This window comes from Pteropus vampyrus, unplaced genomic scaffold (assembly GCF_000151845.1).
Source record: "Pteropus vampyrus isolate Shadow unplaced genomic scaffold, Pvam_2.0 Scaffold137, whole genome shotgun sequence".
NCBI classification, from domain to species: Eukaryota; Metazoa; Chordata; class Mammalia; order Chiroptera; family Pteropodidae; genus Pteropus; species Pteropus vampyrus.
The window spans coordinates 2,324,485-2,338,715 of NW_011888918.1; the positions used below are offsets into that span (position 1 = coordinate 2,324,485).

At 43.0% G+C, this 14,231-nt stretch overlaps 1 protein-coding gene across 1 annotated transcript in view; it reads right to left on the reverse strand.

Moving 5' to 3' along the window:
* The window catches only part of CACNA1C (calcium voltage-gated channel subunit alpha1 C), a 614,430-nt gene that overhangs the window by 224,800 nt on the left and 375,399 nt on the right, over positions 1–14,231 (reverse strand). The window contains exon 5 of the mRNA XM_023535193.1: positions 9,470–9,609. Coding sequence (XP_023390961.1) covers positions 9,470–9,609 — 140 coding nt within the window. The remainder of the gene's footprint in view (positions 1–9,469; positions 9,610–14,231) is intronic.

Consider the following 14,231-nt stretch of genomic DNA (forward strand, 5'->3'; position numbering starts at 1 on the left):
ATTTCACTTTGTAGATAGAGAAACTGAGGTAAAGCATGAAGCAGGGAACAGAGAGGTTGCCAGCAGAGCTGGAACTGTAACTGCACCCCTAAACTCCAGTCCAGAGGCTCCTTCAGAGGCACCTGGAAGCAGGAGGGACAAGAGTTGCTGAATCAGGGGAGAGAGGGCTGCAGTGGAAGATCAGGAATTGCTATGGGTGAGGGTGAGCACCAATTCCAAGGGGCTGTGAACAGGAAAGGTGTTTGGGGACTGGAGCAGGGTGTTTGGGACCCTATTCTAAATCCTGCTCTGTGTCTTGACAGCCAAGGCAGGCCCACACCAGGGAGCTGACTTCAGACCTCTCACAGCAAAGCCATCCAGCCAACCTGTTTGGAATGTTAAGAGGCCATGAGGTTCACAGCTGTCCTCCAGAGGGCTCTGCTCCATTTTAGCGAATCAGCCCTGGGCAGGAAGGTGGGAGGGAGCACTGACATTCCCTAGGGCTTGTTCCCTCTTGGGGTAGCTGTGAACTAGTGCGTACAAGGGAGCTCTGTAACCTCCAGAGACTATACAAAACCGGACAGTCCCTTCATGACTGCCATCAGTCTTCTTGCAGATGGTGTAGGAATCAAGAGTCCTGTCCTCTTGACACCAGGTAGCTGTGTGACCTTGAGAAAGCCATTACACTTGTCAGGGCGCAGTGTTCCTATCTGTAGAATGGAAACTTGGTTGGACCAGATATCTGAAGTCCCTTTCCACTCAGACATTCTAATTCAGGAATAGCACCATGAGATGAATGTGGTGAACAAGGTTTTATCACTTGCTGTTTCAGTGAAAGAAGCGGTAGAGAAGGGGGCCTAGAAGATACTGCAGAAAGGATCTCTGAATGGCGTGGGCAGTGGGACTGGGCAGTCTCTGGCCCTATGAGAAGTAGTTTGAGGGATGGACTCATGAGTGGCCCTCTGCACATGTCCCTGTACTTATAAGTAGCCCTCTAAGTCTCCTCTCATTTTGGTCTAAGGTCCTCTCACATTTAAGACCCCTTTAGTATGAATAGGATAAAAAGGCATAGAAAGCAAAATAGAAAGTGAGAAAGGAAAGAGGGCCAAGTTCAAGGAAATGAAAGGGGAGAAAGAGCAGAGGGTGGAGAGGCAAGAAGGCCTACCAAAGGCAAAGGGTACCAGCTGGTATAGAGAGAACGTGGGAGGAGGAAAGAGATGCAGAGGCCAGCCAGTTTAGGCCCTTCGAGTCACAGATGTGGAATGGAGGTCCAGAGGGAGAACTGAGCTGGTTAGGGGTGAAGGTAGGGCTGGAGTCTGAGTCTTCTGCCTACTTTGGGCTTGTGGGCTACTGTACCATCTGCATCATGCTGGCTCTTTAGGGCATTAAGCCATATTAACCAGAGTAAAGGGAGGTATGGGGAGATGATGACACAGGCAGTGGAAAAAGAAGGGGGTGGGGAAGGAAGCAATGTGCCTTTGAGCCTCAGAACTCAAGAGGGAACAAGCCCTAGGGAATCTTCTGACTCAGGAATCTTCTCTGGGACTCAGTTCCCAAGATCTGTAAATTTCAGGGGCCGAGTTACTTGATTTCTTAGTATCAGCTCTAGACAGACTTTCCCTCATCAAATTTGGAATGGTGAGGTGTCCCTTAAATACCAGGGAGGATAATGAGTTATTTGCCGGGGCAATCTCTGGTGCCCGAGCCGTCCTCTTCTCTAGCACCATGCAGGCTTCTGCATGGTGCTAGAGAAGAGAAGAAGCACCACAGAACACTGTCCTGGGACCAGTAACGGTGACTGCAAATCCACAGTGGCCCAACTTACCAAAGAGCAAATTTCAAACAGGATGGTATGACTACTTTCGAACTATCAAAGTGTGAAAACACTCAGCAAAGTTGTTTTTAGCAGCTCCAATATGCCCCTAGTGGGTCTGATTAACTGGCAGTGTTAACTAATCAGTGTGGCCAATTTCACAGTTACTAACCCCCAGGAGGAGAGAACCCATTCTGGAAGCAAAACTGCATCGCAGGATGAGAGTGGCTCACCTGGGTACTTGGGCACTTGGGCGAGTTTTTAACTTCTGCAGCAGGAAGTTTTAAGTCATCAGTAACAAAAATAAAGTGTGTTAGGTGTCCTGTAATATCACTAGCAGAGTTCTCAGAGAGAGCAAGATGCCTCAGACCTGCCCTACGAAAGGGATGTTGTGCAGGACGGGAGAGCGTGGGCTGCTTTGGTCTACCTTCGATCCCAGCTCTGCCACTAGCTAGTTGTGTCCAGGATGGGTTAATGAACCTCCTTGGAATTCAAGATCCACCATCCATTCTGACACTTTAGGGGATTTCTGAGACATTTAGCTGTTCCTCTGCAGTGCAGTCTTTTGAATATTTCCAATAGAGATGGAACATCAGTGGCTGTTTAGAAAACTGCCTATTGGCTGGGATTCCAGGACCCACTAGTCTGTTCCTTGTCGTCTTTTCTCGCAAGATTCTTACTACTTTCAGGTTCTCACTATTTCTTCTCTTGTAGTGGTTTCGTCCATGCATTTTTGGCTTGGGCTGGCCTGCATTGGTGACCCACACAAATGAGGTTTTCACCCCAAATATTCTTCCATCTCCATCTCTACCTCTTCTATATAAACCTCAAAGCTCATTCCAAATACTCCCTCCCTCATAATACTTTTCTGGACTGCCAGAGTCCCTGGGAAACTTGCCCCTTGAATATACTTCATTGTATATACTATGCAAGTCAAAAAATCGTACACATGCCTCTCTGGCATATTTTGGTCTCAGGTTGATATTTAACTCTTGAATATTCTTTATCTTTAAAGTATATCTGTTTTGCCTTAAGAGTGATCTTGACACATATTTCTATTTTATATGCATAATGTAATGTAATGTAATGTAATGTAATGTAATGTAATGTAATGTAATGTAATGTAACGTAACGTAATGTAATGTAACAGCTACCATTTAACTGAGTGCTTACTATAAGCAAGGCACTGTTTAAGTATTTTGCAGGCATTAACTCATTTAGTTTTTCTAATGACATATGAAATATGTTCTATTATCATTTCCTTTTTACAGATGAGGAAACTAAAGCAGAGAGGGTTAGTAACTTCTCCAAGGTTACAGAGTAAGTCAGTGGGCAAGAAGCCAGGCAGTCTGATTTAAGAGTATATGCTCAAAACCACTTTCTTTTAAGTCTCTCCTAGTGCCTTCTATATGATATTCACTCAACAGATACTTGTCAACTGATTGGAGCTGATTTGTTTTTGGGAAATAGTTCTAATCTGAGCAAGGAAAATAGAAAGAAAGAGTTTAACCCCTCTCCATACGTAGTCCTCACTGCCCCTTTTCTCAATTAGGAATTAAACCCTTGTTAATAACAAGCTTTTCTATTCTGTGTTTTCTATTCTGTGTGCTTCCAGAAATAACACTTTTAACTGAGAAAGAGTTAACCTTAAGAGAATTCATATCATAGGAAAACATGTATCCCATGAAAAGTCTTTAAAGCATTCAAGTACCCTGACAAATGAGACTAGTATCTTATTTATCTGTGTCCCCAGTGCCTCTCTTAGTAGCTGGCTCACAGAAAATGCTCCATAAGTGTTCATAGTGAGTGGATGGTATTTTTCAAGGCTGGTGCTGGTCTTGCATGGAGGTGACTATTCAATCGCCTTCCTTTTTTTCGGGTCAAGTCTGGTCTGCTGTGCATTTTTGTCTAAGACCTCACAAATCTAAGACACTTTCTCATCTCCCTCTGTCTGCTTTCTTTATTTAGTCCACTCCTGAAAATTCTTCTCCAGGAAGGCATATGGGATTATACAGAAAGGAGAAAATGACTCTTTGCTTATTGCTCCACAAACAAATGTATTCCTTACATAAACATTGCGAATATTTAATCATAACCTTCCACATTTATTGTTCAAGTTCATTGTATAATGTTTATTGTTCGATATGACTTGTCCTTTGGTATGACATGCATGCTTCACAGCACTTCTGTGCGGGAGAGTGAAGCCTCGTGAGCAGTAGGAATTGATATCCTCTATTATAGAAGAGTCCTGATGAAGCAAAATGGACAAATTTTGCAATTATATAGAATTGCATTGAAAGAGTCAACTGATTTCTACATTCACAGTAAAATCAACCCCTAAACCTTCTAACCTTACTGGGTACTACTCGACAGGCATATTCATGCTCTCTCCTTTTTATAATTTCCTGGAATGTCCCTCCTTGCTTATCAACTTCAAGATCCATCCCAACTATTACCTCCCCCAAGAAGGCTTTCCTGATTCTCCATCTTTACTCCCAAACCTATGGCATCCCAATTGCAAAGTTGAACTCATTACGGAACTCATCATTTCTTACTTGAGCTTTTTTTTTTTTGGCACACTCCAATTTTTGTTCCATACCATCAATTCTATGAACATATTTTCTTCTACACTTCAGGCTCTTTGAGATACACTGAGCATCTGACTCATTTCTGTATCTGCTGTGATGACTAGTAAAATCTTACATAAATTAGGCACTCAGTAGGTTTTGTTGAACAAATTAATAAATGACTCACAGACTTGTACCCTCACAATCATCCCTCCCCCTCTATAATCTGTGATCTTAAGATTTCAATGGTATTTAATACACATAGAGACATTTAAAAAATAATGACAACTTTTTGGGCTTAGTGTCACAAATCCCACAAACCATCCAATTAACTTATTTAAGAAATAACCACTTAAATATTTACATATCTCCTATGTGTATATCTATATATCACAGAATTGTCATGAAGACTAAATAAGATAAAAGAAGTAAAAACACTTTGGAAAAGCTAAAAAAGGCACACATAAATGGAAAATCTTTTAGCATTAGCATCATTTCAGTGAGCCAGTTACTTCTTAGTAATTGCTATGTGTAGTGCTGCCACTCAGCCATCAGGGGGCTGTGTAACGATATCCATTTATTCTACAAAGTTTTATCTGGCATTGTAGATGCTGAGGATATAGCAGTAAACAAAATAAACAAAAATTGTCCTCATGGAGGTTATATTCTCGTGAGGCAAGAAGTAATAAATAGACAAGTTAATATATAGTATGACAGATAGTGAAAAGTGATATGGGGGAACAAAGCAAGAAGGAGCATAAGAAGAGTGAGGAGGCTGAAATGGGTGGTGAGGGAAGGTCTCTCTGATAAGATGACATTTCAGCAGAGACTGAAGAGGCAAGCAGGCCAGCTATGTGGATAGCTGAGTAAGGGTGTCTGGATGGAAGAAGCAGCTGGTGCAAAGGCCCTACAGTGGTAGTGAGCTCGGAATGTGGGAGGCACAGCAAGGAGGTCACTGAGGTGGGTGAAGAGGGAGAGAAAGGACGGGTGAAAGGAGATGAGGTCAGGGAAAGAGTGGGGAGATTGTGTAGGCCCTTGTGGGACTTTGAATCTCAGTGAGTTAGGGAAGCCTTGGAGAGTTCTAAGAAGAACAGAGACATGTATTATAAGAGGACTTGTATTTTAAGAGGACCATTTTAGCTGCTGTGTCAAGACAAGGCTCTGACAAAGGGCAAGGGTAGAAGCAGAGAATCCTGTTAGGAGGCTGCTGTGATAATCCGGGTATGAGATGATGGTGGCTGGCACCAAAGTAAATGTGGAAATGGTAAGAAACAGTCCAATTCTTGATATATTTTAAAGGTCTGGCTGATAGAATTTTCTGATGGACTGGCTACAAAGGGTGAAAGAATGAAATAAGTCAAAGATTTTTGGCCTGAATAGTTGGAAGAATGAGATTGACATTTTTCAAGATGGGAAAGGTTTTGGGAAGATTGGGAGTTCTGTTATGAATGTGGTTAAATTCAAGATGCTTATTAACTATCTGATTCAAGGAATGGAGTAGGAAAGGTGTACACATCTGGAATTTAGAGGAGAGGTCTGAGCTGGTCACATACAGTTGGCAGCTTTAGAAGATATATAGATAATACCCAACACCATGAGACTAGACATAATAATAGGGTGTGAATGTAGACAGAGAAGAGGTCTGAGGATTGAACTTGGATCTCTCTGATGTTAAAAGGATGGGAAGATTAGGGGGAAATCAGCATATAATTCCGAGAAGGAAAAACAGGTGAAGTAAGGGCAGAACTAAGAAAGAACAGAGTCCCAGAAGCCAAGTGATCATAATGGTTCAAAGATAAGAGACAATCCAATGCTGCAGACAGACCAAACGAAACAGCACCAGATTGGCCACTGGGTTCTGTAACATGGAAATCATGGTGGATTCAACAAGAGATACTTTGATGCCGTAACGGAGGAGGAAGCCTGAATGGAGTGGATTCAAGAGGGAATGGGAAGACAAGAATGAGGAGACAATAGGTAAAAGGCAACTCTTTTGAAGAGTTTTGCTGAAATATAAAAGGAGACAACCTAGAGTTATGAGAAATGGGAGAAGAAGGCATTTGTCTAGGTTTGTAGTATAGGAGATATTGCTGACGTTTTCCTAGAAAATATAAGCCAAACTAGTACAGTGCACTTATTCACCTTGGTCTACATAGTTTACTATTTCAAAAAGTCCCACAGACACTATTCTATTCTGAAAGGGTGAAAGGCTGGATTAGCCCTTTCTTTAAACTCCAAAAAGAGCTATTCTATTCTCTTTTCATTAGTTACTCACAGAAAATAAAGCACAGTCATTAGCCCTATGCATAAATATGAAGTTACCTGCAAGGCTGCCACAACTGCAAAACCATCTCACTGTCATTATATTTAATGACAAAAATATCTCCTTGAACTGCATGGCAGGTAATATCAGGGTCTTATATTTGAAGTGCTATATCATGTCTTCATCTTTTGATAAGAGAATTCCAAGAAGCGTTACCTCTTCCTGACCACAATACAGTTCTACCATTATTTACCTGCATATGGAAAGACAAGATACCTTCTTTAAAAAGTTTCTTCTACAGAGGAACCCCAGCTATTCTATCTAACTTGATTCTCCCTTTTAATGCGCTGAAGCGTGAATGGCTTTCGATCATATGCATCTCTAATTAAGAATTTTTATACTAGAGTAATTACTGTAACTATTTCTGTTAATAACAATCTCAACATCTTTGTGATGGATTGTACTATTTGTTCATAATTATTTGCCCATGCTTCTCTGTAGGTATAGCATACTTCTTTGTCCCATTATCTTTGGGACAAAGATAGCTATGTGACTTGCTTTGGCTACTTGAATGTGAGCAGCTGTGATATAAGCCATATTTAAGAAAAAGCCTAAAATATGCTTCTGTGGTTTAGCTCTATGCCCCCTTTGTGAGCATATGCCCTCTTCCATGAGAACCACATGTCCTACATGTTAGACACTTCTTCAATCTGGGCTCTGGAATGAGATGACATACAGCACCTGGTCAAGCCCAAAGACCCAGTTGAGCCCAGAATGGCTGCAGCTGGCTGACGACAGCCTCATGTACCATGAGCCAGATATGAGTGTTCCCAGTTTTAAGCCACTGTGAGTTTAGAATTGTTTGTTCCTGTAGCAAAAATCTGACTGATATATTCTTTTATTAGACTGTTGTATTCCTCAAGTGAAAGGACCATATTTATTCTTTATGATATGTCCTCATACCTAGCACAATGCTCTGAAATGATAGACCCCCAATAAACACAGAAGGGTAAGATTCATTATGTCCCTTGTAGCTTGGTTGGCTAAAGTTTAGAATCAATTCATAGTTCCTATCACTGACACATTAGTCGCACCAACATGATAAGCTCCTTAATATCAACGATCAAAGTCATTTTCACCCTGCTTTCTCATTCCTTGATTTTGGTTTATTGAATTATGGCTGATTGACCAAGAAAATCCAAATAATTTAGGCTTCATGAGAGGGGAATTGGGTCTTGGCTATCATAATATTGTTTCTATTCCTAGATGTCCCAAAAGGATTAAGGCCAAGTAGAGAGACTCTTCTTTCAATGTGCTTGGGTGGCTTAGCAATATGTTCACTTATGGGTTTAACACAGGCTGCAAACTTTTCCCAAGAGACCTCACTGCAAATCAACAACAACAACAACAAAACAGGCTAACACTTGCTTCATTTTCCAGTAAATTCCCCTACCTTGTGCAGAGACCATTCTAGGCATTGTGCAGGAATCAAAGACAATATAAGGCACAGTTCTGGGCTTCAAAGGCCTTGTAATGTAATCGAAGAGACAGGATATATGTGTAAAAGCCTAAGATAATCAAGGGTTAAGTTTTTACAAGAGGTCGTGTGGTATGGTAGGAAAGAGTTGGTTTGAAAGACAGGAGACCTGGTTCTAGTCCTGCTCTGCTGCTGGTTAATTAAGTTACTTTGGGAAGATCTTTTTACTATTCTGTGCACATTAAAAAGGACTGACCAGGTTACTATAAAGCCCCTCACATTACTACGGTTTTGTGACTCTAAGAGATATCACCAAGCAGTATAATGTCACCAAGTACTCCACCTCTGGTGCAGGTGGTAAAGGCTGTTCAGAGCACCTCTTTGTTTTCCTGTCCCCTGGCCCCATCTCCAACCCTAGTTTGCTTTCAGCCTGGTCATAAGGATCTCCTCTGCCTTGAGTCTTGGGCTGGATCTGATAGAGCTGACTTGAGAGTGTAAAGTCTCAGCAAACAAGTCCAGAATTTGCTCAGATACCATAAATTGAACAAGGAGAAGAAGCATAAGTTTTCCAAAAGCTGACTTAGCCTCCAGGAACAATTTAGGCTGAGGTTTACTGGGGCTGATGCAGGTGCCCTAAGCTTCTGAGTTCAGTGCCCGGGCCTCATCCATAATGGGACAGGCTTCTGGAGGCACAGTGGAAGGGGAGCTGTCCATGTGACTGCTATCCTAATAAACCATATCTCTCTAACACCCATCCACCTAACTGTGATTGCTGAATACCCTCCAGCCCGTGGGTGAAACTAGTTCTCATAATGACAGGTGAAGTCCATAAATAGGGCTTCTGAGGCCAGAGATGGCCCTTCTGATATGAAAGGAGGAGGGCACTGGAAGAAATGGCAAAATAGAACTTAAAGAACTTTTAGACCATCCACTGATGCTTTTCTGATTGTTCTTTGGAAAATACAGAAAGTAGAGATAATCTCATTGGCTAAAATACCCTGTGAGCCTTGGGGATTAGCTGTCTCTGCTCACGTGGCTCTTCTGCTGCAAATACACTTAAATTCCCAGCTCAGGGCCTTGCAGGGATGGCTCAGATGGCCACGGGACTGTTTTCTCTGTGTGGGCTGTCTTCATTTGGCTATGTGACTGCTGTGATATTTTTCTAGATGTTTACATAAGCTGGGGCCGCAGTGTGTTTTAATGGACTCACTTCAGAGTTGGGATTTTTAAAGCAGAGGAATTCATTTAAGAAAAAACCTCCATTTATGTGAAATCAGGTTCCTTTGCAAAGCGCTCTTGGCAATTCAGTGAAGGAAAGCAGAAGGTGGTGACCACACAGTGTTGTAAACAAGGATAATGGCTTTACTTACTCGGGACTCCGGACACCAGCCGCAAGGGGCGCAGCACGCGAAACGCCCTCAGAGCCTTCACATCAAATCCAGCCCCTTTCCCTCCTAGAGCATTGGCCCCATCAGCTTTGGTTGCTTGTTCTAAAATTGCACTAAAAAGCCTAGAAGAGAGAAAGGAGAGAAGGAGCTGTCAGGACAGTGTTTCTTTGCCCAGCTGGGCTCTGAATTCTCTGAAGGAAGCCTGGGATAGCAGAGTTTGCAGCTGTCTCCAGCCCAGGAGCAAGTGCCAGGTGTGTGCCTTGGAGGGTCAGTGGCCATAAAAGTTGACAGTCCATCAGTGTGGACTCCTCCCAAGGGCATAACCACTAGAGAGATCTGAGAGAGGTGACGGGCAGGCTCTTTGCCATCATAAAACAGAGAACACATCTGGCTTTGTGTGAGCTAGGCAGCCCTGGACAGAGTGTAAAGCAAAGAAAGTTTGCTACCAGAGCCCCTGTCCCTTTGGGGTACCCTCGGCCCCCTCTGTGGTATCTTAGCTCCGGCCTTCATGTGGCCTGCAACCACATTTTCTCTCTTCTTTGTCCACCTCCTTCCTCCTAGCACTCTCTCTCTTTGATTTGTATCTGGGCACAAATAAATGATACTAAAGAAATCTACTTTGGGCTGGCACATAACTGATATTCAACAGAAATATGTTGAACAAATGAATAAATGATTAAATGGTTAAATGAGTAAGTTTCTAGCAGGAGCAAAACCACACATTAAGGCATGTGATTGAGACATGGAGATTTCAGCTCTGCCACTGTGTTTAAGTTTGTATATTCATTCCTCCAACAAATAAGAACATCTACTATGCACCAGGTATTGTTCTAGACACTGGGGCTATAGCAAAATAGAAAGAATCCTATTCCTCCTAGAGTTTATATTCTAATGAGGGAGACAATAAACCAAGTAATCAGTTATTGTAGATCACATTTAGAGAGTGATAAGTTCTAAGAAGACAAATGCAGCAAGAAAAGGGATTCTGCAGTGTTCAGGGTGAGAGGCCTTCCTGTCTGATATCAAAAGTCTAGGAAAGGAACTTGCTCCTTAGCTGACATTTAAGCAGAAGCCTAAAGAAAGTGCAGGAATGGACACAGAGCTCGCTGCTGGGACTGTTCCAGGCAGAGGAAACAGTTGATGCAAAGGAACTGAGGGAGGAGCATGGGAGTGCATTAGAGGGACAAGTGGCAGGGCGGCTGGAGCAAAGCAGGGAAATGGAGTACAGTGGTAGATGAAGTTGGAGAGGAAGGAGGGGATCCTATCAGGTGCTTGGTTTTCTCTCTGAGTTGGAAGCCATTGGAGGGTTTTGAACAGGACAGTGACATAACCTGACTAAAGTTTTAAAAGAATGACTCTGATGCTGTGGGGAGAATAGCCTGTAGTGGGACAAGAACACAGCAGGCTGCTGTATTAATCCAGATGAAGAGGCTTAGACCAGATGGTAGTGTTGGAGATGGTGAGAAATGGTCGGATTCTGGATTTATTTTAAGATAGAAGTGATGGGATAGGCTGATGAACTGGATGTGAGGTGTGAGAAAGACAGAATAATAAAAGATCATTCCAACAGTTTTGGCTTGAGCAACTGGAAGGATGAGGTATGATGGAATGGACATCAAGTGTTCTATTTTGAACTTTTTAAAGTTTGAATTCTTGTTTGGACATCTGAATAGATATCTTGAGTAGGATCTATTGAGTCTAGAGTTCTGAGAGATGGGGAGTCCAGGCTGGAGACAAAAAATTGATACTTGTATAGATTGTATTAAAGTCAAATCCGATGAGACTGCCTAGGAGGCTAGTGTAGAAAGAGAAGACATGATAGGACTGAGCCTTGGGCTCCCAAATTGAGGAGTCAAGGAGAGGAGAAACCACTAAGTGGCTGAAATGGTGGGCTGTGAAGGAAGTAGTCGTGAGAAGATACTGGTTAACTGCATCAAGTGCTGCAGGTACAAGGATAGGCCACTGTCCACTGGATTTTGCAACATAAAGGCCACTGAGACCTTGAAAACAGGTTTTGGTGGCATGATGGGGACAAAAGCCTAATAGATACACGTTTGAGAGAGGATAGGAAGAGAAATTGAAGACAGGGAGAACAGACAGCTCTGTCCAATAGAAACATAATGCAAGCCACAAATATGAAGCACATGTGTAAATTAAATTTTCGAGTAGCCACATTAAAAAAGAAAAAAAAAGGGAAATTAACTGTGACAATATATTTTATTTAATCCTGCATAACCAAAATATTATCATTTCACCTGTAGTAAACATAAATAATTATTAATGAGATATTTATCACTCTGTGTTTTATTCTAAATCTTTGAAATCTACTGTGCATTTTATACATACAGCATATCTCAATTCAGATTAGACACATTTGAGGTACTGAATGGCCACATGTGGCTGGTGGCTACTGTGCAGACAACTCCTCTGAGGAATTTTGCTCTAAAAGAGAGTAGAGGTAAAATGGTGGTTACTGGAAGGAGATACGGAATCAAGAGTTTTGTTTATTTTTAAATGGAGATACGACTGCATTTTTATATGTGATGGGAATCATCTAACAGAGACAGACAATTTGATGATGCAGATGCTAGAGGGAACAATTACTGGAAGGACTGATGTCCTTCAGTAGGCAGGAAGGGGACCTAATGCACATTTAGGGGTGCTGGACTTAGGTAGAGGCAGGGAGGTTTACCATAGTTCAGGTAGGAAGGTACATTTTAGGGGCACAAATGTGGTTGTGGGAAAGCATGAAAAGTCTCTTCTGATTGCATCTGTTTTCCCAGGGAAACAGGTAGCAAGGTCATCAGATGAAAACATGAAAGAGGAGGAGGTACTGGAAGTTTGAAGGGAAAGGCAAAGATACGAAAGAATCATCAAGGAAAGTGGAAGAGTGAATAGTAGGGACATGTAGCAGGAATGGCAGGTATCACCATGGGCCTATTTGAGGTTGGTGGTCATGAATGATGGGTCAAGTGAGACCCATCAGCTCAGCTTTCTATATTTCTCTACCCTTTTCAATTGCACAGCTTCAGGTATAGATCTCTATCTAGTCAGATTAGATTAGAGTTAGTGAGCAAGATAAATGAAGAGAAGAATAGGAAGTTGAGTATAAATGCAAGTGAAAGATTATAATGATGGGGCATGGCATCTAAGCTGGTTGGAAGGAGGAGTGCACATAATGGAAGGAGGAACAGAGAGAATGATGGCATGGATAAATGGATTGTTGGAGGAAAATGCCGAAGGGAGTAAGCTGGAAAGATGGGTCATATTGTTTAGAGAGTAGGATGTTTGGTTTGAGGTTATAAGGAAGATGAGTTATTAGTTATGGCAGGGGTATTGGCTATAACCATGGGAGTGGGCAGCTGAGATAGAACGGAGTCAGGATCCCTAAGGAAGAAGCTTGGGAACCCAGAAGCTCCTGGAGGGCGGTGGCAGGAGTAAGGAGTGTGGGAGAGTGGGAGCGAGCCAAGAGCTCTTGTCTTCAAGGAATGAGGAATGACTTAAAGGTCTGTAGAGGCCTGCAATAAGGAGAAGTGGGGCAGAGGGGAGTAGAAGAATCTGGTGACACAACCACTAAAATTGGAGGTTTTTAGGGGGAGGAACAGTGGTCTGAAAGCAGAAATAAGGAGAAAGCGGGGCCATCTCCTGAACTCCAGGCCGTGGAAGGGGGCATCTGGGAGAGGAAGTGGCCACCTCTAGCGACTTCAAGGGAACTAAGACCCTCAAGGTAGAGCCATACCTTGTGAAGAGAGTGACCAGAACGAACCTGAGGATTCAGGGCAGCACTTGGGCCACTTACAGTTTGACTGAAATTCAGCTGCACCCATCATTTACACATTGCTGCTTTCTCTCTACAGAACTGAACATTTAGGACAGAGACTGCATGGCTCTCAAAACTGAAAAGTTGTTCCTGGCCCTTTACAGAAAATGTCTGTGGCCCCCGAATGGGATACAGACTGTGGGGGGCACAGTGGGAAGGATTCAGGAGTTGGGTAGAGAGAAGGGGTTAGATCGGAGGATGCACCGACCATATGGGATGGGAGTCTGGAGGACTGGACTTTCTGTGGTAACCAAGAAAAATAGGGAAAAGGGTATGTAGGGGCAATTTCTGTCCTTTGTACATGGAGTCACTGTTACATAGTGTGTGCTGGGTCACAGCCTGGGGTCCAGAAGGAAGCCTGGGGATCAGAGCTGGGTCCCCACATCAGATCTGAACTCAGGGCCAGGGCAACTTCATTTTGAGGGTGAGGCTCGAGCCTTAAAGGACTCATGCCCCAGGGCACCGGACCTGGACCTGGGAGGCTGCAGCTAGGGGCTTAGCTTTGCAGAAGCTCAGATCCACACAGGGCCCAGCAAGGAGGCCATTGGTCTAAATTGAGGATTTTCAAACTGTTCTCCATGGTGCTCCTTGGAGACTTCTTGGGCAGAGAGGCCAGAGATGAGTGACTGGAATTCTGGCTCCTTTCCCCATATTTTACGGAGTGGCTTCCCTTCTTTGATCCATTATATGCATTGGGCCTCTGAGTAAGGCTTTGTTTGAACAATGGGTTCTACAGCTAAAAGAAGTTTGATAACCCTGGCCAGAACACATCTAAAGTCTCTCTCCTCTCCATGATTCTTTCACCTCAGCTTGGCAATTTGATAGTTTTACACCTTAATTGGAGATGTCTTAAATCCCAGGCCGAGGCTGCCAGGATGGGGGAGCATGCTCTTTTCTCCACAGAGAAATGTTCTTTCCACTGAA